Source organism: Saccoglossus kowalevskii, chromosome 1 (genome assembly GCF_978046115.1).
Source record: "Saccoglossus kowalevskii chromosome 1, keSacKowa6.1, whole genome shotgun sequence".
Taxonomy (NCBI): Eukaryota; Metazoa; Hemichordata; class Enteropneusta; family Harrimaniidae; genus Saccoglossus; species Saccoglossus kowalevskii.
The window spans coordinates 42,347,940-42,374,468 of record NC_140641.1 but is presented as its reverse complement, the minus strand read 5'-3'; the positions used below and the strand labels follow the sequence as shown (position 1 = coordinate 42,374,468).

At 34.3% G+C, this 26,529-nt stretch overlaps 1 protein-coding gene across 1 annotated transcript in view; it reads right to left on the bottom strand.

Annotated features, from left to right (window-relative positions):
- Nucleotides 1-26,280, bottom strand: part of LOC100377846 (von Willebrand factor A domain-containing protein 8-like) — a 62,212-nt gene extending 35,932 nt beyond the window's left edge. The window contains exons 1-22 of the mRNA XM_085502190.1: nt 25,912-26,280; nt 22,412-22,492; nt 20,189-20,244; nt 18,805-18,879; nt 18,462-18,572; nt 17,364-17,531; nt 16,551-16,715; nt 15,772-15,821; nt 13,506-13,614; nt 11,898-12,002; nt 10,919-11,053; nt 9,991-10,125; nt 7,791-7,868; nt 7,156-7,316; nt 5,577-5,690; nt 4,918-5,086; nt 4,701-4,778; nt 4,419-4,534; nt 3,299-3,402; nt 2,578-2,684; nt 1,912-2,060; nt 1,698-1,773 (exon numbers count right to left, since the gene is read on the bottom strand). Of these exons, the coding sequence (XP_085358316.1) occupies nt 1,698-1,773; nt 1,912-2,060; nt 2,578-2,684; nt 3,299-3,402; nt 4,419-4,534; nt 4,701-4,778; nt 4,918-5,086; nt 5,577-5,690; nt 7,156-7,316; nt 7,791-7,868; nt 9,991-10,125; nt 10,919-11,053; nt 11,898-12,002; nt 13,506-13,614; nt 15,772-15,821; nt 16,551-16,715; nt 17,364-17,531; nt 18,462-18,572; nt 18,805-18,879; nt 20,189-20,244; nt 22,412-22,492; nt 25,912-26,020 (2,451 nt within the window). The 5' untranslated portion in view covers nt 26,021-26,280. The remainder of the gene's footprint in view (nt 1-1,697; nt 1,774-1,911; nt 2,061-2,577; nt 2,685-3,298; nt 3,403-4,418; nt 4,535-4,700; nt 4,779-4,917; nt 5,087-5,576; nt 5,691-7,155; nt 7,317-7,790; nt 7,869-9,990; nt 10,126-10,918; nt 11,054-11,897; nt 12,003-13,505; nt 13,615-15,771; nt 15,822-16,550; nt 16,716-17,363; nt 17,532-18,461; nt 18,573-18,804; nt 18,880-20,188; nt 20,245-22,411; nt 22,493-25,911) is intronic.
- Between the last annotated feature and the right edge of the window lie 249 nt (nt 26,281-26,529).

The following is a 26,529-nucleotide window of genomic DNA, read 5'->3' as shown; positions in this document are numbered from 1 at the left end:
AATAAGCATTATTTTTCCTTGACTTAATATGACATTTTTTTCTATCTGTGTAACTCCATGTGGAATTCCTGATGAGATTTTAAGTTCAGTTCACAACTAACGGTTTTGCAATATTAAAGGCTGTGAACTTGTCCATGGAGGCTGCAGATTAATAAATATTGTATTCACTGACATTTATTTTGTATTTACATTTGTAATAAGTTCCACAGTATTTCTTACTGGTGTGACTACAGTGACTATAGTGTGTAGTGTTTTTGTTTTGTCGAATCTTGTCAGTTGTTTGTTTTGTGTTCTTGGAATTCTGTACAAAACATATTTTGCAGTATATCGTAGACAGTACTTGTATAGTCTGTTCTCCAGCATAAATATTGGATTGTTCGGAAGCATGAGATTGTAATGTACATTTCGTTCATTAACGTTGTACGATGGATGACGCTTTCTCAGGGGCCTTCAGAGTCCTATGTCCCAGTCCTTCCTATGTTCTGACCCGTTTACTTACTTGTTGTAAATGTCTGAGTGGTATATAAAAAATACGACCTAGTAAATGTCAGAATATTAAAAAAAACAGAAACCTAAAAATCAGTTGCCCATGCCAAGAAATCTGCTGAACCAAAACAATCTGTCAGCCGTTGTCGTCCACAGCAGCGATATGATTTTACACATCGAAATTGAGAATCACAGGTGTATACATATTGCATAGAAATGAACACTAAATATATCTATCCCGGCCAGCAATCAAATCATCAATCTTCATGAGTGACGTAACTGACATTTCCATCTATTTGCTTCTATTCCCACTATCCTAAGACGCTCAAGTGAATGTTGTCAAAATCACAAGTGTGCATATTTTCGTACAGTGACGTAAACATTGCTACAATCAAAGACGCGCTGAACAGAAAGTCCATTCTGAACTAGTACCATTGTCAAATTTTGGGGAGTAGAGGACTATTTATATGGGAGACGTTACAATACGGAACTATTTAAATTGTTCGATTTGCATATAAAAATCATTTATTGGAACAGAGCATATTCCATATTCACCAAAAAACAAAGTTGTTATGTTTCTAGACACACAACAGACTTGAAACAATAGAAACCGTCCGATCCGAGCGACCTGCATTCTTGAAAATCGAGTCTCATCGCCCCTGCGTTTCCGAGCAAAAAAACGTTGAGGCCAAAAACGATCGATTTTCGCCCAATCTTCTATGAACTTTTCATAATATAGCTAATTTAGTCCAGCGGTTAGATAGGGTATTTATTAGAGACGCCCGGAGAACCAAAATTTAGGACGTGAATCACTCCGGCGACGAAAAACCAGCGAAAATAGCCAAGGGGGTGAGGGACTGCATTTCAAAAACATATTTTATATATAGGGAATATAAATAGCACAACACTCATCACAGACATCATTTAATCTACCCCGGTACCAAAAACATTAATAATTAATAATTTTAGAACAGGTTAGGTGCTTAAAACAATTACATTTGTGTTAGTGACCTTTATATTAAGAGCACTTTCGGTCAGTCCCCCAAAAATGTATGTGTAAATTGACTGAGATGTAATGACCACCTGTCTACTGTGTCCACCTTTGGGCAGTCCCAATGCAATTTACATGTAAGTGACCACCTGTCTATCATGATCAGTGACCACTTTTTGGCACCAGTTTAGTCAAATTTCATGATGATTGGTATACTTACCAATGGTGAATCCTCATAGACTATAATACCATCTTGTACATTGGGTTGAAGTGTTAGTGTTTGCACTGTAGTATCCCTAAGAAAAAAAATATCATACCATGTCACCAGCTCATCACATAAAATAGGCATTTATAATGTACAATGTAGAAACTAAAAACAGCAAGAAATATTTGTACATACACTGGTTTAAATATGAACACTGCTATATACATACCTGTGTAGCTGTAAATATTGCCTTGGTCTATTGAGTAAATGAAGAAATCTATCCACAATTTTATTCTTTCCAACTCCCTGATTTCCAACCAATAACAGATGTTCCCCAAGTAAGAAATCCTTCAACATATCCTCCATTATAGAAAGATGCTAAAAAAATATTTAATATTTTGTAAATTTAAATAAATGACATTATAATCAGGATTTCATTTTATCATAGCCCAACAAGTACTACAAGACTATTCCCACCTCAGACGTTTTTTTTTTTACCTGACTGAGGCTTCAAAATAAAAGTTGTACCCTAAATTTGTTGAATTTTAGGTGTTTTTTCTATAGCCCCACCACAGGTTGTGTGTCATCACAGTGTACATGTGTCACGTAATTCAAGGACACTGTACATTCATGCTGAAAAAAAACTATTCTCTATCAAACGTAAGCATCATACAAAAATGTACTTAGAACAATAGGCTTGAGGAAAAAATTTGATGTATAACTAAAAATACTCCCTAGTAACCTCTCAACCAACATTTTTACGTCTCTCTATCACCAAACGGTAAAGTCCACCATTTTTGTACATGTGCAGAAATAGCCTCTCTGTCTTGTCAGTTTTAAACAGACCTTAGCATAAGTGGACCCTTCAGTCATGATCAATAAATAAAATACACACCTGCGGATTTTCATAAAACAATACATCTGGAACCATCATTTTATTCTCTGGATCATACACAGATACACTGGTGTTGCCAACTCGAAGAATACCATCTTTTATTTCACCTGAAATCAAAGAAATCTTAGAAAAAACTCCTGTGTGCTGAGAGTATTGGAGACATCAAATACAAATATATACCTGTATATACATGTAATTACACATTTAAACAGCAAATCCAAAGAAAACAAAAGAAATTAATTAGTTGTACATCTGGGGTTTGTGGACTGTGGTTTATCCCAGATTACCTACATGTGTGTTTAATTCAAATTTGATAATTGGCAATTGAAATATCAACAAATTTATTAACTCATACAAATTAGGTAGTTATGATGTATGTATTTCAACCCTAAACAGGTCTGAGGATTATCACCTATGTACCAAGTTTCATACGAATTTGATGAGTGGTATCGCAGATGTCCCTGGAACACCTACATGTACAAGATGGCTAATTTTTGCAATAATAGAATTCAACACAATGAATGTGGCTGATGCACCCAATATAAATTAATTGACTAAATAACATACAAAATTCAACAAAGAACTAACCAAGTCTGGGGAATATTTCGGAGGTTCTATGTACCAAGTTTCAAATCTGACAAGTGGTTTTTGACATATCTGTCATAAATATACACACATACTGAGAGAATACCGGGTACATTACAGCAGTACATGTACTTACATGTGACAGCTTTTTCAATATCAACAGCGTTGCTCTGAAATGGCTTAATATGTGCATCTTGTAGTGACTTCTCTAATGATGTCCTTGCTAACTGTGGTAAGAATCTAGAAAACAAACACTGGATGTTTTTTATCATTATAACCTTAGACTTGTTGGCTGTATAAAGCAGAATGGACACCAGTACATGTATGTAACACAGGAAAACATAATACCTAACAATGTAGGAATGTTATACCAAGCACATATCATTAAAGCAGTAACATACAGTACCAACATAGTTGCATGATAGGACTATGATGTCAAATATGGTCAGTGTAAGTCAAAAGTACAATCTGATGTACAATGTATAGTTTTGAACAATCTGACACTTCCATCAGATTAAAGAACTCATGCATTTTTGACATGTTTTAATGCATATAGCATTATTTGATGTCAGAATCTGTCTATAATAAACTGCTTTTAAATTAGTATTAATCAATAGTTTATTTCATTCTGTCTGTCTGTGTTTTGAGAAAAACTGTCAAATAATATACATGTATGCATAAAATGGTAAATTACCAACGGTATTTATATACCACAATAAACAAATGTTGTCATTAAAAACCTACCATGAAATCTGTATTAGAAGCCGCATCACTAATAGAAGTCACACCGAATCTTTTTGAACAATTGAAAACCAAAAATTCATCATTTCTCATATGTGTAGATGCTCTAATAGAAGCCGCATCCCCTCTGTTGCACTGACCATTTTAATAGAAGCCATGGTTTCTAATACAGATTTTACAGTACTATAAATAATGTCAATATTGTAATACTTCTAGTCAACAACAAGGGCACTATATATCAATTTTTAACCATATGTCAGCGATCAAAATTTTGAGAAATTGAGAAATATCCTTACTACAGAACACAATCATGGTAAAATTCCTTCAATGAAAAGATTTTTTACTCTGTATTGTATACTAGCTTTCTCAGAGCAGAATACAGTTACCAAATATTGTAATTAATTGTCCTTGCAGCATGAAATGTCACATGTATAAAAAATATAGTTGTTTTTTAAGTATCTTATTTAGTGGAAACATCAAATGATTTACACAGATTAATACACAGCATAACATACCTTGATAGACAAGCCTTGTTGATTGCCTCATAGAGACTTTCATTGGGATACCTTGCCAATCTTTTTGCTATCCTCAACAGCTGTCTTGTTGATAATGATGATGATAATGATAACATCTGAAAAACACACAAAGTTAAAAACATATTTTACAGGAAAAACAAGCAGACATAACAGTATATATTTAACATAATTAACTAATTGTTATAATGGTTATTTCACTTAGACAACATGACCTCTGACCTCTGAGTCGGTTTTAACAGTAGGTTTCTCAGACAGACTTACCGTTGTATCACCTGAATGTCTGAGTCTATGTGTCAGTTTTAACAGTGGGTCCATTAAATCCTGTACTGTATTTGGCACCTGCAATGACACAAACAGGCATGTGCAACTTGGATGCAGAAAAAAACATTTTAGAAATGATTGTTGAATAATAATTGACTGATCATTGTGATCTCATAGTTTGTATTACTCTGTGCTGATTGGTTGAATCATATCTTACCATTCCTTGTATGACAGTCATTTCTTCTACATAAGACAAAGGTTTAATATGATGATAATGAAAGAGAGTTAATAATTCTGAGCTCAGCCATTGTTGCGTACTACTGCCAGTTACTGGTGGTTCAGCTAGTGCCAAGATACGAAAGGAAGGATGAATAGGGTACACCGACCTGAAATGAAAATCAAATTATCTTGATATACACTCTTAATTTGCTCTATTTAGACGCGCATAAAAATGATCAATGTCATTAATGGATTACTGAATCATTCAAATATTACTTTTTTGGATTATAGAAATGGCACTGAGATTTATGTGCGCGTGTGCTACTAATAGAGAGTTTTATGTTACTACCATTATTCACTTGGAGTCCTTATCAATTTAACACCATCACAATCGGCATGTCATATTTAATGGTGTGGTACATCATCATCCCTTTTAACACCTCTAGTTCATATTATCTTTTCTGACTTTTCATTGTATGTTCATTTCTCTTGTGCTTGTAAGCATTATAGTGTCACACAGAATTACATTTTGTGAAAGATAGATGGAGAAATGAACAAGTACAGGAAGGAATTGAATTATTACACAGGACTTGATACCATCCTGAAACTTCCAGTCCAGACATTACATCACAGACAATCAAAACACATTTACTCTACCTTTCATTCATTTGCTCATCTGTGATATCATAAGTCTTCTTTATCTCCTCATATCTATCATGTCTCACAAGTTTAGTACCATCAAATAAATTGAATTCTCTGTCATGGATTAATCTGAAAACAAACAACACTCTAGACTATTAACCATATGAGAGCAATCAGTTTTGGGGCCACATTTTTAACTGATTTCTGTATTTTTCTAACATTTCTTTTTTAATGCTGGCCAAATAGACACAATTTTATGTTGTCTAGAAGGATTCAGCAACACTTTTGAAACAAGTCATTGAAAATGACACAGTCCCCTTTAAGTTCTCTTTGTGCTCGTCATATTAAAGCGAAGGGGATGTCGCGAGCGTGTCCTTGAAACTTGAGTTCCAAGTGGCGTATACATCAGATTGTTTATTTACATCAAAACACGTGTTTCGTGTCATAGTAATATGGCCAAAAATAAAAACAGCCGTTATTTGGCCATCTTTGATTTGATTATGAAACACACTGATACTGTATGTATGATGTATGTGCCAAATACGAATGAAAATGGTACATAAATTGTGGAAATATAGTAGTAAGGCCAAAAAGTCAGATGGCTGTCAATCGGCCATCCTTGACCAGATTTTGAAACAAATTGTCATGGACATGCATCCTAGCATGTATAAAGTACATGTATGTGCCAAATTTGAATGAAAAATGACAGAGCACGTCCAAGATACCTCATAAAAAAACCAAAAACAAGATGCCTGCCAGTCGACCATCTTTGATCAAATTGCGAAATAAATCGTCATGGACGTGTATCCTGACATGTATAATCTATGTACCAAGTTTGAATGGCAACTGACAAAGCATGTCCAAAATACAACATTTTCAAAAAACAAGATGGCTGCCAGTCGGCCATTTTGAATCGAATTGCTAAACCACTGCATGTGCATATGTCCCACATAAAGTACTAGGCACATGCTAAGAATGAACGGAATCGGTCCACAGGATTCTGAAATATGACGCACGGACAGACGGACACACGGACGGTCTGGGACATGTATCCTAACATGTATGATTTATGTACTAAATTTGAATGAAAACTGACAAAGCATGTCCAAAATACAACATTTTCAAAAAACAAGATGGCTGCCAGTCAGCCATCTTTGATCCAATTGTGAAATAAATCATCATGGACATGTATCCTAACATGTATAATCTATGTAGCAAGTTTGAATGAAAACTGACAAAGCATGTCCAAAATACAACATTTTCAAAAAACAAGATGGCTGCCAGTCGGCCATTTTGAATCGAATCGCTAAACCACTGCATGTGCATATGTCCCACATAAAGTACTAGGCACATGCAAAGAATGAATGGAATCAGTCCAAGGGATTCTGAGATATGACTCCGGACGGACGCACGGACACACGGACGCACAGAGACCGAATTATAAGTCCCCGTCCGAACGGGGACTAAAAAGGGTTTCAAGAGTTGATTTTGGCACTCAAAGTGTAAAACAAGAATTATACCGGAATATTTCAAAATATATCTTATACAAATTCAAAGCCGTACTGTTACATTGACACTTATTAGAAATACCAACCTTTGTAATGCAGCAAGTGTACCTGCATTGATACGATGTATACCATCTAAGACGGCTAGACTTCCACATCGAGCAGAATTTACCAACGCTGATGGACGCCATGTAGTATCACCATTAGGCAATGTAGTACGTTGTTGAAGAAGATCACGTGATGTCATGTCCTAACAGTAGAAATATTATATATCAGTTAATTAAGATTTCAGTTTACAACGAATAATACAAGTTGTGAGGCAAGAGAATGACATACAGTACAGCTTACCTGTTTCTCAGATTCATGCATTTATTCTTTTGAAACATTAATCATATCACATACATTTATCATGCATTTTAGCGGACAATAAATGCGACAAAGACAATGGCTATTCTTTATTTTATTGGACATTCCATTATAAAAATTATTTTGAAATCTTGTACCAAAACAAACTGAAGTGAAAAACATGGATGAGCACAGAAATTAAAGCAGGGGAGTCGTCAACTACACATGCTTCAGATGGCCATGGCATGTCATTGTTACAAATAAGCGTCTACCCATGAGCCTTTGCGTTCTTAGCATGTGTTGTTATCATCATTTGGGACTCCTGTGTGTGCGCAGGTGACAACCCTCCCGCTTTAATCTTAGAGTATGCATGACTTACCTGGTAGAGCATGATAGGTTCTATTTCATATCCTAAAGTATTAGCAAATTCTCTGGCTAACACTGTTTTCCCACATCCCTAGAAAAGTAAAACATCTCATTGAGTGTTGTAGGATACGTTTCACTATATCAAGTTTGTGCAGTCTTTGTTGTATTTTCTACAATTTCATCCAGTAATTCAGTTATACCATGTATGTCTCTTTTGTTAGGTAAATTGCGTACATTGAGAAGCTACATGTATGACTGGCAAGGTGTTAAATTTATCAGGTACATACATGTAATAGTAATAATATAATAATAATATCTTTATTGCATCCTTAAAACTAACATTTTCTATTCGTTAATAGCAATATATTTAAAAATTAATGTAATAATAATAGTAAACAAGCAGCCAGTCGGCTGAGATAGCTCCGCTGTTAGCAATGCACATTACAACAAGCAGCCAGTCGGCTGAGATAGCTCCGCTGTTAGTAATGCACATTTCAAGTAAAGAACAGAAGATATTATTAGAAATCGACCCAATGTATAGTATCAATGCAATGGGACTTGCTGTTTTCAACAAGAATTCAAAAATATCACTTTTCATCAAAAATGACAAAAATAATCATCAAAATTAGATAATTGAAGATATCACCACGAAATTAACTAATCTGAAAGAGGTCCACATGTAGTACCTATATATGTAATATAAAAGCAATTTGACTTGTGGTTTTCAACAAGAAGTCGAAAATGTCACTTTTTACCAAAAATGACATAAATATTCTTCAAAATTAGATAATTGTAGATATCATCACGAAATGAACAAATCTGAGAGAGGTCCACATGTAGTACCTATATATGCAATATCAAAACAATCAGGCTTGCGGTTTTTAACAAGTCAAAAATATCACTATTTTACCAAAAATGACATAAATATTCATCAAAATTAGATAATTGTAGATATCATCACGAAATGAACAAATCTGAGAAAGGTCCACATGTAGTACCTATATATGTAATATCAAAGCAATTGGATTTTTGGTTTTTAACAAGAAGTCGAAAATATCACTTTTTACCAAAAATGACAAAAGTATTCACCAAAATTAGAGAATTGAATATATCATCATGAAATGAACAAATCTAAGAGAGGTCTACCCCAGGGACATACACACCAAGTATCAAAGCATTCAGGCTTGTAGTTTTCAAGAAGAAGTCAAACAAGCAGCCTATCGGCTGAGATAGCTCCGCTGTTAGCAATGCACATTTCAATTAAAGAACTGAAGACATCATTAGAAAATGAACAATATGTATAGTATCAAAGCAATCGAACTTGCAGTTTTTAACAAGAAGTCGAAAACATCACTTTCTACCAAAAATGACAAAAATATTCACCAAAATTAAAGAATCGAAGATATCATCATGAAATGAACAAATCTGAGAAAAGTCTACATGTACTATCTATATACGTAATATCAAAGCAATTGAACTATTGGTTTTTAACAAGAAGTCGAAAATATCACTTTTTACCAAAATTTACAAAAATATTCTCCAAAATTAGAGAATTAAAGATATCATTACAAAATGAACAAATGTGAGAGAGGTCCACATATAGTACCTATATATTTAATATCAAAGCAATTGGACTTGCGGTTTTTAACAAGAAGTTGAAAATATCACTTTTTACCAAAAATGACAAAAATATTCACCAAAATTAGAGAATTAAAGATATCATCACAAAATGAACAAACCTGAAAGAGGTCGACATGTAGTACCAATATATATAATATCAAAGCAATTGGATTTTTGGTTTTTAACAAGAAGTCGAAAATATCACTTTTTACCAAAAATGACAAAAGTATTCACCAAAATTAGAGAATTGAAGATATCATCATGAAATGAACAAATCTGAGAGAGGTCTACCCAAGGTACATATACACAAAGTATCAAAGCATTCAGGCTTGTAGTTTTCAAGAAGAAGTCGAAAAAGTAAAACATTGACACGGACGACGATGGACAGCGACGACGGACAATCACTCATATGATAAGCTCCGCTCGACAAAGTAGACAGCGGAGCTAAAAAGTAAAACATTGACACGGACGCCGTACAACGACGGACAAAGTGGACAGTGGAGCTAAAAAAACTTGAATGGTTATTGTGGTTGCACAGTTCATTATTTACACACAAATAAATTGTTAAGCTTTGCAAATGAAAAATGACTGACCTTTGGTCCAACTAAACAAAAATCATGCACCATATGTGACGCCATCATGTCAGCCATCAGTGTGTCATGAGATGGTGTATCAATAAAGTGATGAAACTCATCAACTGCTTTGATACCACGGTTACCAGTTGTTACCTGAGGAGGAAAGAGCACATTAACATTAGTTTCTACCAGAGTCTCATTCATTTTTCAAACACCTACAGCTACAAGCATGTTATTAAGAATATCATAGACCTGCTTGATATTAGGGGAATTATCAACAAGTCAATGCCAATAGATATTGATACAGCCCATAAAGTCCTGATCAATATCATTGGATAATTAATGTCAGCAAATTTGAAGTCACAATGTCATGAAGGTTCAGGTCTAGTGGAAAAAGTTTTCTAATGTTAATGAAGGTTTAGATCCAATCTAATGAAACAAGACATCTAATGTTAAAGGTTTAGATCCAATCTAATGAAACAAGACATCTAATGTTAAAGGTTTAGATCCAATCTAATGAAACAAGACATCTAATGTTAAAGGTTTAGATCCAATCTAATGAAACAAGACATCTAATGTTAAAGGTTTAGATCCAATCTAATGAAACAAGACATCTAATGTTAAAGGTTTAGAGCTAATGGATTCAATTTAGTCTGTGATACAAATGCCTAGGGTAAAGTGGATTCACCCAGGGTATGCAGGGGTTGAATCTTAGGTAAGATTTGCGACAACCAGTCATGAGTCTGATTTAACAACCACTATGCTACTCATGAAAGAAATTGGATTTTGTTTGGGAAATCCAAGAAGAATAAGTTTTGTGCGTCTGACATAATAAATATGCTAAAAGTGTTCGAATAAGTAAATGTATAAAACAATCACAAATGTGATTTCTCTGTGAACTCTATAATTTGTTGAAGCATAACAGAAGTGATATACCGGTAGATACCTGTATTGGGTAATTCAAACCATGTCCATGTAAAGTTACCAGTGCAGATGAATTCTCAGCATTGATCACATTGTGTATATTACCGATAACATGATGTACTATCTTTGTGTAATCTGGTTCAAATAATTCGAATTTCTGAAATAAACAGGAAATGTATATAAATACACATTTCACATTTCAGCTGATGCATACAAAGTACAATTCAAACAGGTTTCAAACTGAGTTTCTTTGGTTACAGCTTTTTCCATAACTTAAAGTAAACATAGTGCAACTATCATAACCTTGCTTTTGGAAGATAACTTAAGGGATATGTTATATAATGATTTCCACATGGATTTGTGTAAAATGGTGTTGTAATTCATTTTGAGGGGTTAGAATTTGTAATGCGTGTTCTCAATTTCATATTCAAATGTCAGGGCAAAAACTATACGCTATTTCCACAGATAAACAAAGCCAAAAAAGTCAGAAAATATATATTAGTTTTGATTCTTACATTTATGAAACAGGCGCAAGCCAGTGAGTGACATTTGTGCCAATGACATCACAGTTCAATTCAAACATATGCTGCAATGGACGCGCATGTTCCTCATGGAGAGATTTCTTGCAAAATGCACATTTTGGGCAATAATAATTCATATTTTTTAGTACTTATACCAGATTTCCCCGTTTTCGGCACTTGATCATACATGTACACCCGCAATCAATTCGAAGAGTGCTCACATTCATGCATAGTGCTCACATTCGTGCATCTCTATTTAGTTACTAGATATTTGAGCCAGTTTGGGGGCAGAATCACAAGCCTTCTAGTGTCAAGACCTTGTTTCAGCCAATCAGATTGCTATACTCAGGCTAACAATGTTATAATCAATGTATATGGTGAAATATTCATATATGTGAATCAATAAATCAATGTTACAAGAAACATCTATGCATCATGTTTCATCAAATGCGAAGTGTCAAAACAAGGGTACCATCTTACCTTTAGTATATCAATGACAGCAGTTTGACCTTCCTTTCCCAGTAAAAATTGATGTGGATAAAGTTGATGTAATAATTTATGTACTGATGTATTTGGTACTGCATCCTACAGAGTAATAGAGGTAACATACAAATTGAAATGAAGAATAACAGTGGAAAAGACAAATATGTATTATAATCAAAATCATGACACTCATAAATACAGATCATAATTAATGAATGGATTGAAATATTAATCCCTGGCTTTATAACATCTCCATCTCCTTGTCTCATAGTAACCCCTGACTTTATAGCATCTCCTCATCTCATAGTAACCCACGACTTTATAGCATCTTTCCATCTCATAATAACCCCTGACTTTATAGCATCTTTCCATCTCATAGTAACCCCTGACTTTATAGCATCCTTCCATCTCATAGTAACTTTATAGCATCTTTCCATCTCATAGTAACCCCTGACTTTATAGCATCTTTCTATCTCATAGTAACCCCTGACTTTATAGCATCTTTCCATCTCATAGTAACACCTGACTTTATAGCATCCTTCCATCTCATAGTAACCCCTGACTTTATAGCATCCTTCCATCTCATAATAACCCCTGACTTTATAGCATCTTTCCATCTCATAGTAACCCCTGACTTTATAGCATCCTTCCATCTCATAGTAACCCCTGACTTTATAGCATCTTTCCATCTCATAGTAACCCGACTTTATAGCATCTTTCCATCTCATAGTAACACCTGACTTTAAAGGATCTTTCCATCTCATAGTAACCCCTGACTTTATAGCATCCTTCCATCTCATAGTAACCCCTGACTTTATAGCATCTTTCCATCTCATAGTAACCCGACTTTATAGCATCTTTCCATCTCATAGTAACACCTGACTTTAAAGGATCTTTCCATCTCATAGTAACCCCTGACTTTATAGCATCTTTCTATCTCATAGTAACCCCTGACTTTATAGCATCCTTCCATCTCATAATAACCCCTGACTTTATAGCATCTTTCCATCTCATAGTAACCCCTGACTTTATAGCATCCTTCCATCTCATAGTAACCCCTGACTTTATAGCATCTTTCCATCTCATAGTAACCCCTGACTTTATAGCATCTTTCCATCTCATAGTAACCCCTGACTTTATAGCATCTTTCCATCTCATAGTAACCCCTGACTTTATAGCATCTTTCCATCTCATAGTAACTCCTGACTTTATAGCATCTTTCCATCTCATAGTAACCCTTGACTTTATAGCATCTTTCTATCTCATAGTAACCCCCGACTTCATAGCATCCTTCCATCTCATAGTAACCCCTGACTTTATAGCATCTTTCCATCTCATAGTAACCCCCGACTTTATAGCATCTTTCTATCTCATAGTAACCCCTGACTTTATAGCATCTTTCCATCTCATAGTAACCCCCGACATTATAGCATCCTTCCATCTCATAATAACCCCTGACTTTATAGCATCCTTCCATCTCATAGTAACCCCTGACTTTATAGCATCTTTCCATCTCATAGTAACCCCTGACTATATAGCATCCTTCCATCTCATAGTAACCCTTGGCATAAAGTAATGGAACTCAGTTCCACATGTTTTACATACCAATATTTTGATGAGAGAAGATAACATTTGAACAGGAAAGTCTGGTAATCCCAATGAAGTGGACTCACTTGTCAGTAAAGTTGTAGCAAATGATAAAACCTGAGATACTCTGAAAAAGAAATTAAATAAAATTAAAATTATGAATATCTCATAATGTATAGATGAAAGACACATGTAAAGTCATACTCAAATAAATATTACTTATTGTGAAATGAAATATACTTACTTTTCAGGGGGTACATTAGGCTCACAAAATATACTTACTTTTCAGGGGGTACATTAGGCTCACAAAATATACTTACTTTTCAGGGGGGTACATTAGGCTCACAAAATATACTTACTTTTCAGGGGGTACATTAGGCTCACAAAATATACTTACTTTTCAGGGGGTACATTAGGCTCACAAAATATACTTACTTTTCAGGGGGGTACATTAGGCTCACAAAATATACTTACTTTTCAGGGAGTATAATTAAGCCCATAAAATATACTTACTTTTCAGGGGGTATACATTGTAATTAAGCCCATAAAATATATTTACTTTTCAGGGGGTATAATTAAGCCCATAAAATATACTTACTTTTCAGGGAGTACATTAAGCCCATAAAATAATTACTTTTCAGGGGGTATAATTAAGCCCATAAAATATACTTACTTTTCAGGGAGTACATTAGGCTCACAAAATATACTTACTTTTCAGGGAGTACATTAGGCTCACAAAATATACTTACTTTTCAGGGAGTACATTAGGCTCACAAAATATACTTACTTTTCAGGGAGTACATTAGGCTCACAAAATATACTTACTTTTCAGGGAGTACATTAGGCTCACAAAATATACTTACTTTTCAGGGAGTACATTAAGCTCACAAAATATACTTACTTTTCAGGAAGTACATTAGGCTCACAAAATATACTTACTTTTCAGGGAGTACATTAGGCTCACAAAATATACTTACTTTTCAGGGAGTACATTAGGCTCACAAAATATACTTACTTTTCAGGGGGTACATTAGGCTCACAAAATATACTTACTTTTCAGGGGGTACATTAGGCTCACAAAATATACTTACTTTTCAGGGAGTACATTAGGCTCACAAAATATACTTACTTTTCAGGGGGTACATTAGGCTCACAAAATATACTTACTTTTCAGGGGGTACATTAGGCTCACAAAATATACTTACTTTTCAGGGAGTACATTAGGCTCACAAAATATACTTACTTTTCAGGGGGTACATTAGGCTCACAAAATATACTTACTTTTCAGGGGGGTACATTAGGCTCACAAAATATACTTACTTTTCAGGGAGTATAATTAAGCCCATAAAATATACTTACTTTTCAGGGGGTATACATTGTAATTAAGCCCATAAAATATATTTACTTTTCAGGGGGTATAATTAAGCCCATAAAATATACTTACTTTTCAGGGAGTACATTAAGCCCATAAAATATACTTACTTTTCAGGGGGTATAATTAAGCCCAAAAAATATACTTACTTTTCAGGGAGTACATTAGGCTCACAAAATATACTTACTTTTCAGGGAGTACATTAGGCTCACAAAATATACTTACTTTTCAGGGAGTACATTAGGCTCACAAAATATACTTACTTTTCAGGGAGTACATTAGGCTCACAAAATATACTTACTTTTCAGGGAGTACATTAGGCTCACAAAATATACTTACTTTTCAGGGAGTACATTAGGCTCACAAAATATACTTACTTTTCAGGAAGTACATTAGGCTCACAAAATATACTTACTTTTCAGGGAGTACATTAGGCTCACAAAATATACTTACTTTTCAGGGAGTACATTAGGCTCACAAAATATACTTACTTTTCAGGGGGTACATTAGGCTCACAAAATATACTTACTTTTCAGGGGGTACATTAGGCTCACAAAATATACTTACTTTTCAGGGAGTACATTAGGCTCACAAAATATACTTACTTTTCAGGGGGTACATTAGGCTCACAAAATATACTTACTTTTCAGGGGGTATAATTAAGCCCATAAAATATACTTACTTTTCAGGGGGTACATTAGGCTCACAAAATATACTTACTTTTCAGGGAGTACATTAGGCTCACAAAATATACTTACTTTTCAGGGGGTACATTAGGCTCACAAAATATACTTACTTTTCAGGGAGTACATTAGGCTCACAAAATATACTTACTTTTCAGGGAGTACATTAAGGCCCACAAAATATACTTACTTTCTAGGGGGTACAATTAGGCCAATAAAATATACTTACTTTTCCGGGGGTACATTAGGACCATTTTCATAGAGTAGCTGAAGCTGATCCTGTTAAGTAGATAAAATATTACAATTTCATTGGTTGAAACCCATATGCGTGTCACTATAACAGCTTAACTAGAATATGCATTTTCAATGCAATGTTGAAAGAGTAAGATAAGCCAGTGTTACAAACATTATATGTTTTGAGTCTTGGAAACTTATAATGGTGCACCTACTTCTACAGTACAGGCAAAAAATAATTACATTATGCTATACTTAACATGTGACTGGAATTCTATAACTTAACATGAGACTGGAATTCTATTACTTAACATGTGACTGGAAATCTATAACTTAACATGTGACTGGAAATCTATGACTTAACATGTGACTGGAAATCTATAACTTAACATGTGACTGGAATTCTATAACTTAACATGTGACTGGAAATCTATAACTTAACATGTGACTGGAAATCTATAACTTAACATGTGACTGGAATTCTATAACTTAACATGTGACTGGAATTCTATTACTTAACATGTGACTGGAATTCTATGACTTAACATGTGACTGGAATTCTATAACTTAACATGTGACTGGAATTCTATAACTTAACATGTGACTGGAATTCTATTACTTAACATGTGACTGGAATTCTATAACTTAACATGTGACTGGAAATCTATTACTTAACATGTGACTGGAATTCTATAACTTAACATGTGACTGGAAATCTATTACTTAACATGTGACTGGAATTCTATAATGTACCTTGAAAATACTAAAACATACCTTGAATGGAAGAGGATTTATATCTCTAGCTTGAAATCTTGATCTAAGAGGAGGGTCTAAAGGGTTTCCTTGGTAACGTGGCACTGGAAGACCCAGAGCCATTACACGAAATCTTTCATTTACTCTCACAAGTTTCCAAGAATCTAACTCTTCCTGAGTGTGTTCCTGAAAAAAATAAATCAATGGCCTGTAACTCAACAGCTTTTAAAGAAACATTTATTACCAATAGATGGTCATCAAAGGTACATACAGTGTTTATAAATAGCACATATTTGGATGATTTAGTGTATAACAAATGCAAAGTGGGGATCATATGTGAAAATGTACTTCTCATAAAGCAAATACAATACATATAAAATATAGAAGCAATTATGAGAGAAGTTAAAAATAGTTTGTTTTACCAAAAATTCCAAAAGTAAAATTAGAGAAAGTTAAGTTACTGTTAATGTCACCTTTTGGTATTTATTTTAGAATATACTGATACATAATTGGGTGATATGAATTGTATCATAGAAGAGCATGTCGGCAATAGGGCATTGATTTGTTGTTTTGGAGCCATATGGATCACACTGCCAGAGGTTGTTAGAGAGAGCACATCGTTGCTGTGTATTGGTCACTGTTTGTTTGGGCCGACCAAGTTCATGTCCACCCACACATGCATGCAGATGAATCTGAAAGTACATGTTTTCAGACACTTCAACTGATATTACATAGTAGCAGTATCTCCCCAAGCAATAAACACTTGCCAGAAACAGCATCTATTTCCATTGCATGATAAATTGAATATGAATGTAATGTCTAATCTTCACTTACTTGTAATAACTTATCATATCTATCGGCGGCCATAAGGAATCTACCATCCTCTAATTGCATTTCTCGGTTCTCTAATAAATTATTAATGACAGGTAATACATTTCTCTCTGTTTTCTCTATGCCATCAATGACAAGAATGTGGCCATTGGTGGCTGCCCTCACAGCACACTGGAAACAAAGCAGTAAAAGTACTCATATTAAAAGAAAATAAACCTCAATATCACAAGCCTAGGATATTTACTACCTTATTTCAACTACTAATGCATGTACAATTGACAGAAGAATAAATATATTTTTAAAAGTTGTATGAGGACGATGAATATCACTGTTACATGTCTCTCTTACCAGTCGAATAAATCACGAAGTCATGAATTGACATCTTGAGCTGAGCTGCATGAGCTTTTTGTATTTCAGTAATTAACAGGGCAAATGGGTGTTAAATACTGTGATGATTTGAAAATTTGAAAAAAAAAGATTTCAAAACACTGACTGTCTCACATCGACTCTTTAACATGTATTAACATGAAGCAATGAATCATTGACTACCGGTATATTTTTTTTTCAAAACTATCGCTAAACTCCTGAAATTAACTCAAAATTTAAAGATTTGCTTTTCAAACGAGAATCTTGGCAACTAATATTTGTCTGCTATTTGAGATGCACAACATGAAAACAATGTGATTCACATTATCAAAATTTATAATACATAGAGAAAATACATTTGATTTTTCATCCATGGTTTTTAGTCTAACTAATTCCAGAGTACCTCTGTGATAAATTTAATTTAAATCTGATTAAAGAAAATATTACATTTCAAAGTTAAAAAATTTGAAACATTTGTAATGTATTATGTAAAAAAATATATAATAAAAATAACAACATTAGACTATACTACTAGTATTTTAATTGTGAAATTAATCCTTTCATACATACTTTGATAATAAGTTTTGACATTGTTAATCAATAAGTTCAAATTTTAGACTAAAAAATGTAACACATCAACAGTTTTAGATTATGCCTGTAATGTGAAGATGATATTTTATTGCTGTGATAAAAACAAAATATTCAATGAATGATAAATATATAAATAAACGTTACCTGGTCTATGTAGTAAGCAGTTGATGATAGAATTTCTCTTCTTTGTTTCAAATCGGTTTCTGTTGTATCTCTTGTTAAAGCAATATATTCTACTTCACGCTTGGTTAGTTCCTGTAAGAGTTAAGAAGAGTGTATCATCATTGATGGAAACAAGGCATAAATATTTATCCTGTACTACAGGAATATAAAAAAATTGAACCATGGAATAATGTTTGTTCATAAGCACACTGAAGGCTATGGAAATACCAACATTAAGCTAACAATGATACATCATATTTTGTAATGGAAGTAGAATGGAAGTGAATACTTATTTACATCACATTCAAATGATAAATATACTCACAGCATACTGCATAACTATTTCCCTTCTAAAGGGACCTGGAGGACCAATGAGAAACACATCTTGACCCAACAAATCCTAGAAAAAACAAATACACAGTATGAGACAGCATTGTAGAAAAATACTGTTGTACATGTTATATGGTAGTATGTAAGAGATTGTAGCTAATATTGTTGTACATGTTAGCATGCAGGAGATTGTAGCTACCCCAGTAATATTGTTGTACACATTAGTATGCAGGAGATTGTACCAAATATTGATGTACATGTTAGCATGCAGGAGATTGTACCTAATATTGTTGTACATGTTAGCATGCAGGAGATTGTACCTAATATTGTTGTACATGTTAGCATGCAGGAGATTGTAGCTAATATTGTTGTACATGTTAGCATGCAGGAGATTATACCTAATATTGTTGTACATGTTAGCATGCAGGAGATTGTACCTAATATTGTTGTACATGTTAGCATGCAGGAGATTGTAGCTAATACTGTTGTACATGTTAGTATGCAGGAGATTGTACCTAATATTGTTGTACATGTTAGCATGCAGGAGATTGTACCTAATATTGTTGTGCATGTTAGCATGCAGGAGATTGTACCTAATATTGTTGTACATGTTAGTATGCAAGAGATTGTACCAAATATTGTTGTACATGTTAGTATGCAAGAGATTGTACCAAATATTGTTGTACATGTTAGTATGCAGGAGATTGTACCTAATATTGTTGTACATATTAGCATGCAGGAGATTGTACCTAATATTGTTGTACAAGTTAGCATGCAGGAGATTGTACCGGTACCTAATATTGTTGTACATGTTAGTATGCAAGAGATTGTACCAAATATTGTTGTACATGTTAGCATGCAGGAGATTGTACCTAATATTGTTGTTCATGTTAGCATGCAGGAGATTGTAGCTAATACTGTTGCACATGTTAGCATGCAGGAGAATGTACCTAATACTGTTGCACATGTTAGCATGCAGGAGAATGTACCTAATATTGTTGTACATGTTAGCATGCAGGAGATTGTACCTAATATTGTTGTGCATGTTAGCATGCAGGAGATTGTACCTAATATTGTTGTGCATGTTAGCATGCAGGAGAATGTACCTAATATTGTTGCACATGTTAGCATGCAGGAGATTGTACCTAATATTGTTGTACATGTTAGCATGCAGGAGATTGTACCTAATATTGTTGTGCATGTTAGCATGCAGGAGATTGTAGTTAATATTGTTGTACATGTTAGTATACAGGAGATTGTACCTAATATTGTTGTGCATGTTAGCATGCAGGAGATTGTACCTAATATTGTTGTGCATGTTAGCATGCAGGAGATTGTACCTAATATTGTTGTGCATGTTAGCATGCAGGAGATTGTACCTTTTGCATGATCCATCTTAGATGCCTCATCAGAGTTTGTGGAGGAGTGTCAGGAACTGAATGAGAAAATAAATGACATTGTTAGAATCACAGATTATTGTTGCTATAGTAACTAAAGGCAAAACACAGCCATGCCATGTATTCCTTGTAGAATACATTATATTTGGCATGAAAATGTCTGGATTCATGCAAAAATCAAAGAAAGCTTAGAAAGAACTAAAATTAAAAGTAATTTAAAAATTACGATTGGCCTTCCAAATTAGAAACCTGGCAACTAATATTTGTCTGAAAACAATGTAATTCACATTATCAAAATTTATAATACATACAGAAAATACATTTGATTTTCATCCATGGTTTTTAGTCTAATTAGTTCCAGAGCACCTCTGTGATGAATTCTATTTAAATCTGATTTTTTTAAATATCAGAAATGGGCTAATATTAGATAATCAATATGCATGTTTATCAACATTAAACTAATTATGTCTGTGGATTACCTCAATGACCCAAATAAATTATTATGCCAATTAAGCAAATATTATGCATAGATTTAGATCTGTGTATTGTTCCAGGATGCACATGCACTAAGTTTTATTATATGTGATATTGTGGACTGAGAGCGTTGACTCTGCATAAAAACATGGATGAGTTCAGGAAGAAATTTCAACAAACTAGAAGAGTTATTGGAAAGGTCGCAGGCATTTTCCTCTAAGAGAATTGCAACTGAAAGTGGGTGATCCCTGGTTTCGAAATGAGTTCTTTTTGACAAGACGAATGTCAACACGGCACGTTGACGAACACATCTCTCCCCCCTGTGCAAGAAATATCATGGAAGTCTAAACGTTCCAGCCCTTTTATAATGCATTTGATTTGTTTGTGTCATGATATCAAAAACTGCTGTGGAAAGTGTCGCGATCGCGTATAGTACTGTCAAAACAAACGTAAGTCGTCGGCGATCCTAGTACCTAGCGACCTGTGACCCTTTTCACGATAAAATGATAGACATCTCCATTTGCATATGAAAGTACCCGGATCTGGTAAGAAATCTTACCAGTGAATTGCAGCACCGGACAGTCGGTTGTGCCTAACGGCACTCCATACTTATTTATTCACGCCTATTACGTTTATACACACTATTTATTAATAATAACAAATTAATAATAGGTACGACCGACTGTCGACAGTCTACCACTGAAACTGACATAAAACAGGACCAAAGTAACAAGCTTGTTGATATTATAACACTCAGGGTTCTGCCCAGCTTGATTTGAGTGCTGGTCGCTAATTAATATTCATGAGCTCATTAATATTCATGAGCTAATTAATATTCATTTTCTATTCTACTAGCTACGATTTAACTACTTTAATTATTTTAACTTTTATTTATTTTAAATATTTCAATGTAAAATTAATCTGCTTTAATAAAAGTGAAAAAATATATACACTAAATATTTTTTAAATCACGTCTAAAATACGTATTTTGAGACATTGACCTCTGACCTGGCAGCCATTTTTTTTTCAAAGCATGTCGTCTGTTTGTAATGGCCAAAGTGGCAACAAGAAATTAATAATTGTTTTCTTTTCCGATGGAACGCTGGTAAATCACATTAATAGTGAGAAATTAGTATTCCTTGTATCGCTGACTGAATATAGCTTATGAATTTAATTTTATGAACGAGCCAAAAACATCAATGACGGTTACTACACTTGAGTGCAAGTGCAGATTAAACGAACGACAGCTTGACGCATTGCTGCCGGTGAAGTGAGCAAGTTATTGTTTAACTCGGCAAATCCTACACACAACTACATGTAAACTTGCAATGGTAATCCTTCCTTCTGTTTATTTATCATTGTCTCCACTTCCATTATCTTGATGTACGACTTATTCCGATATGGATACAGAATGTCAATCGGAGGTTAAAACAAAAACACAATAGGCCGATGTCACACGTGTACGTTGATTTTGAACAGCGGTATTTTATTTCAAGTTTTGTTGTGTGTTAATTTTTTGCATTGTGCTGTGTGTTAAAACCAGCAAGGACAATAGAATGATGGTCCAGTGGCCGACATCCTGTGTGTATAATACCGGTAAACAAATAGAATAGTCCTGATCGCCAACTTTTTGTCCTGGTCGGAAATTCTGAGTGGCGGTTGCTAGCGACCGGCGCCGACCAGCGTGGGCAGATCCCTGAACACTGTATAATCCATCCTATATATACTTACTATATTTTGTTGGCACCAATTCAGGTTTCTTTGGTGTTTGTAATTGTATACTGACATCTCCGATACTTACATGGCTGTTGTCTGTGTGGACAAAAAACAAAATGTCACGCTGGAAAACAGCAATGAATACTGATGATATTGGGTCCCTAACAGGATGTTTGGCTGTTATCACCAAAATGTTTAGTTTACAGTGCATTATGGGTATAAACATGAATGGTTATCATTGAAATGTTTGTTGTGAAGTGCATTATGGGTAAAAACATAAATGGTTATCATTAGAATGTTTGTTTAACAGTGCATTATGGGTATAAACATGAATGGTTATCATTAGAATGTTTCGTGTGCAGTGCATTGTGGGTATACGCATGAATTGTTTGCACCAGAATGTTTTGTTTGCAGTGCATTGTGGGTATATGCATGAATTGTTTGTACCAGAATGTTTCGTTTGCAGTGCATTATAGATATATGCATGAATTGTTTTCACCAGAATGTTTGGTTTGCAGTGCATTATGGGTATATACATGAATTGTTTTCACCAGAATGTTTGGTTTGCAGTGCATCATGGGTATATGCATGAATTGTTTTCACCAGAATGTTTGGTTTGCAGTGCATTATGGGTATAAACATGAATTGTTATAAGAATGTTTGTTTTGCAGTGCATTATGGGTATAAACATGAATTGTTTTCACCAGAAAGTTTTGTTTGCAGTGCATTGTGGGTAAATGTATGAATTGTTTTCACCACAATGTTTGGTTTGCAGTGCATTATGGGTATAAGCATGAATGGTTATCACCAGAATGTTTGGTTTGCAGTGCATTATAGATATATGCATGAATTGTTTTCACTAGAATGTTTGGTTTGCAGTGCATTATGGGTATATGCATGAATTGTTTTCACTAGAATGTTTGGTTTGCAGTGCATTATGGGTATATGCATGAATTGTTTTCACTAGAATGTTTGGTTTGCAGCGCATTATGGGTATATGCATTGTTTTTACCAGAAAGATTTGTTTGCAGTGCATTATGGGTATATGCATTGTTTTCACCAGAATGTTTGGTTTGCAGTGCATTATGGGTATAAACATGAATTGTTATAAGAATGTTTGTTTTGCAGTGCATTATGGGTATATACATGAATTGTTTTCACCAGAATGTTTGGTTTGCAGTGCATTATGGGTATAAACATGAATTGTTATAAGAATGTTTGGTTTGCAGTGCATTATGAGTATATGCATGAATTGTTTTCACCAGAATGTTTGGTTTGCAGTGCATTATGGGTATATGCATGAATTGTTTTCACCAGAATGTTTGGTTTGCAGTGCATTATGGGTATATACATGAATTGTTTTCACCAGAATGTTTGGTTTACAGTACTATCACATGCCACTGGTCTTTGGTATTGCCCACACAAGACTCTTGCTGGACAAAAGTTTAATTAAATTTAATTTAATTAGAACAGATTGAGTGAACTGTATACGGTCTGGTGCCTGTTTTTATTATTAGAAGTTTATAAATAAATAAATAAACGCTGCTCGGACTGATAAATATGATATATAGAAGATAATATTTGGTAATCGTAGTCCTAAATAACTATTAAAAATAGCTAAAAAATAGCTATTTTTAATAGTTATTTATTATTAGAAGATGCTTACACACGCAATTGTTATACATTTGGAATGCACATTTCCTAATATGGTAGACTGAAAATACCCCGTAAAATACGCAAAATTACGACATACTGTAACTTACAATGTTACGGTGACAGATGTATAATAATACTGGTTATGAACAGGACGATATGTATTAAACATGAGATTTATATTTCTTGTTGGAACTCACCCCCACTCCCCACTACATGCAGGCTTTCAGAACTAATTATCACAAGGGCCAATATTTGCATTGAGATATGTAAAACAAGAGCTTGTCAAAGCTCTTATCAATGATTTTGTGTCCTATTGCTAAAGACAAATGCAATTAGGACGAAATATTGTGGCATTCTCAGTGGTAGGGAAGGGATCACTATGTCATCACATCTATGGCTCGTTTGAAAAAAAGAATTCTGTTGCTAATATTTAAGTGCTATGCCAGCCCTAGGCCTGAATTTCAAATGGACATTTGTCATTTTTCTCACATTAAATTTGCAATGATGATCATACTAGGTGATATTACTAATTATTATAAATCTGTCACTCACGTCATACAATGTAAGTTACAACATGCTGTAATTTTGTGGTAATTTATGGGGTATTTTCATTTTACCATATTGGGAAATGCGAATTCCAAATATGGCATGATTACGCACATAAACATCCTCTAATAATATAAAAGAGATATGGCTGCCATTATGGTTTGACCAGACTCCACACAAAGAAGTTTGGTGATTCTGTTCTAAGCATTTTGGATTTTGACATTATCAAGATGTATAATAATAAGGTTATTACGAGGATATGCACTCGGACAGTACACCGTCGCATCAACCTCTGCACATCGGTTGATACTCCCCGCTATACTGTCTTTGTGTATACTTTGAGGTATATTTTTTACTTACCTCATATTAATACTAGGGTAAATGTTTGCATCAAGAATTATAGAACAAAAGCTTAGCAAAGCAGTGTTTTGTCAAAAAGAATTGATAAAATATTGCAAAACAGAAAAGTTTGGGGGGAAATTACACACTGGCATCATTTTCAGTGATGGTGACACGCAAGAAACACTGTATAATGGTGCATTTGTGAATTAGTACACCAAAGAAATACATACATATTGTTGTTTATAACTACAGTAGACTATATTCGTGAAATCTTGAGTTTGTTATCAGTTAAATTAATTAATTTTTGGTGCATGTATGTATAATGTGTGCATTCAATCTTATGCTGTCATCCTATATTGCTATACATGTATTAGAATAGTGTTTGAGTGTGAAGCCAACATGTCGCAGGTGACGACTCCCTCGCTTTAAGGAAAGACTCTTGTGTGTTACCAAATAGTTTCTATTGCCAATGGAAGAGTCTTCATTCGATCTGAATAAAGCCTGATAATTTACCGGAGTATTTTTCATACATGCTTAAAAGCAAGCTCCTGTCTTCATGAAATTTTTAATTTATATTATTTACTAGATATAGATCAACCTAGAAGTTTTAGATTTTATACAATAATATGTGTTTTGATAATTTGATCTAAAAACAGGGTGCATCAATTTGCTGCATACTCGCATTTTTATCCACAAGAGGATCAATGATGGCGTCTGTGTGGCAGCCGTATGTAAATATCATCCACACTCCTAACATGCTCGTTCAGGGCTAAATTTGGAAGAGTATAGTTGTACGTACGTCGAATGGGTGTAAATAATATCTTTCTACGCCATGAACCAATTGGATAAAGACAACAGATTAATGCGTAGAACAATACAATATTGTCGTAGACTTATAAAATTAAGCAAAGCGACCGGCGTTTTTCTATTCACAACATTGTTGTTACAACCCCACTCAGAGATCCACTGACCTGTACTTTGTGACCGTAGTTGAGCCGAGGTGTTGCTCGTAATAACTCCATTCAACTGACGAACTCGCCGGAGTGCACTTTCTGCACTCATCCTTACGACTCTCAACATGGGTACACTTTGACTCTGTTACGACACCTAACAATAGTTTGATCACCTATTCATTTTGATTTATTAACCAAATATTGGACGGCCTGCACAAAGTTCAGGACGATATACTAGAAATCGGCCATGTTGGTGTGTTTGCTCGACACGTTTGAGTGTTTCTCTTCTCCACAACTAACGCAATTTTTTTCATTTTGACGTTGGCGGCGCCCCTCAGTCACGTTTATCATGAAAAACAAGGCCGAGATGATACCGGTAGTTGCGGGGGACGGGGCAATTTTTTTCTATTACTGTCATTAGATCTGTGATTTTAGTTTGAATTTTTTTTAATAAAAATTTCTCTTACTGTTTCTAAAATTCTGAAAAAGGAACCTAAAAACTAGCTGTGACCTGAACGATTTCAAGTAAAACATGACGGTTGACCAGCATTTTTTTTGGTGGGCCACAAATGCTTTTAATTTTATTTGCAATGGTACTGTAACAACCATAAGAGTACCATTACTGGCCATACAATT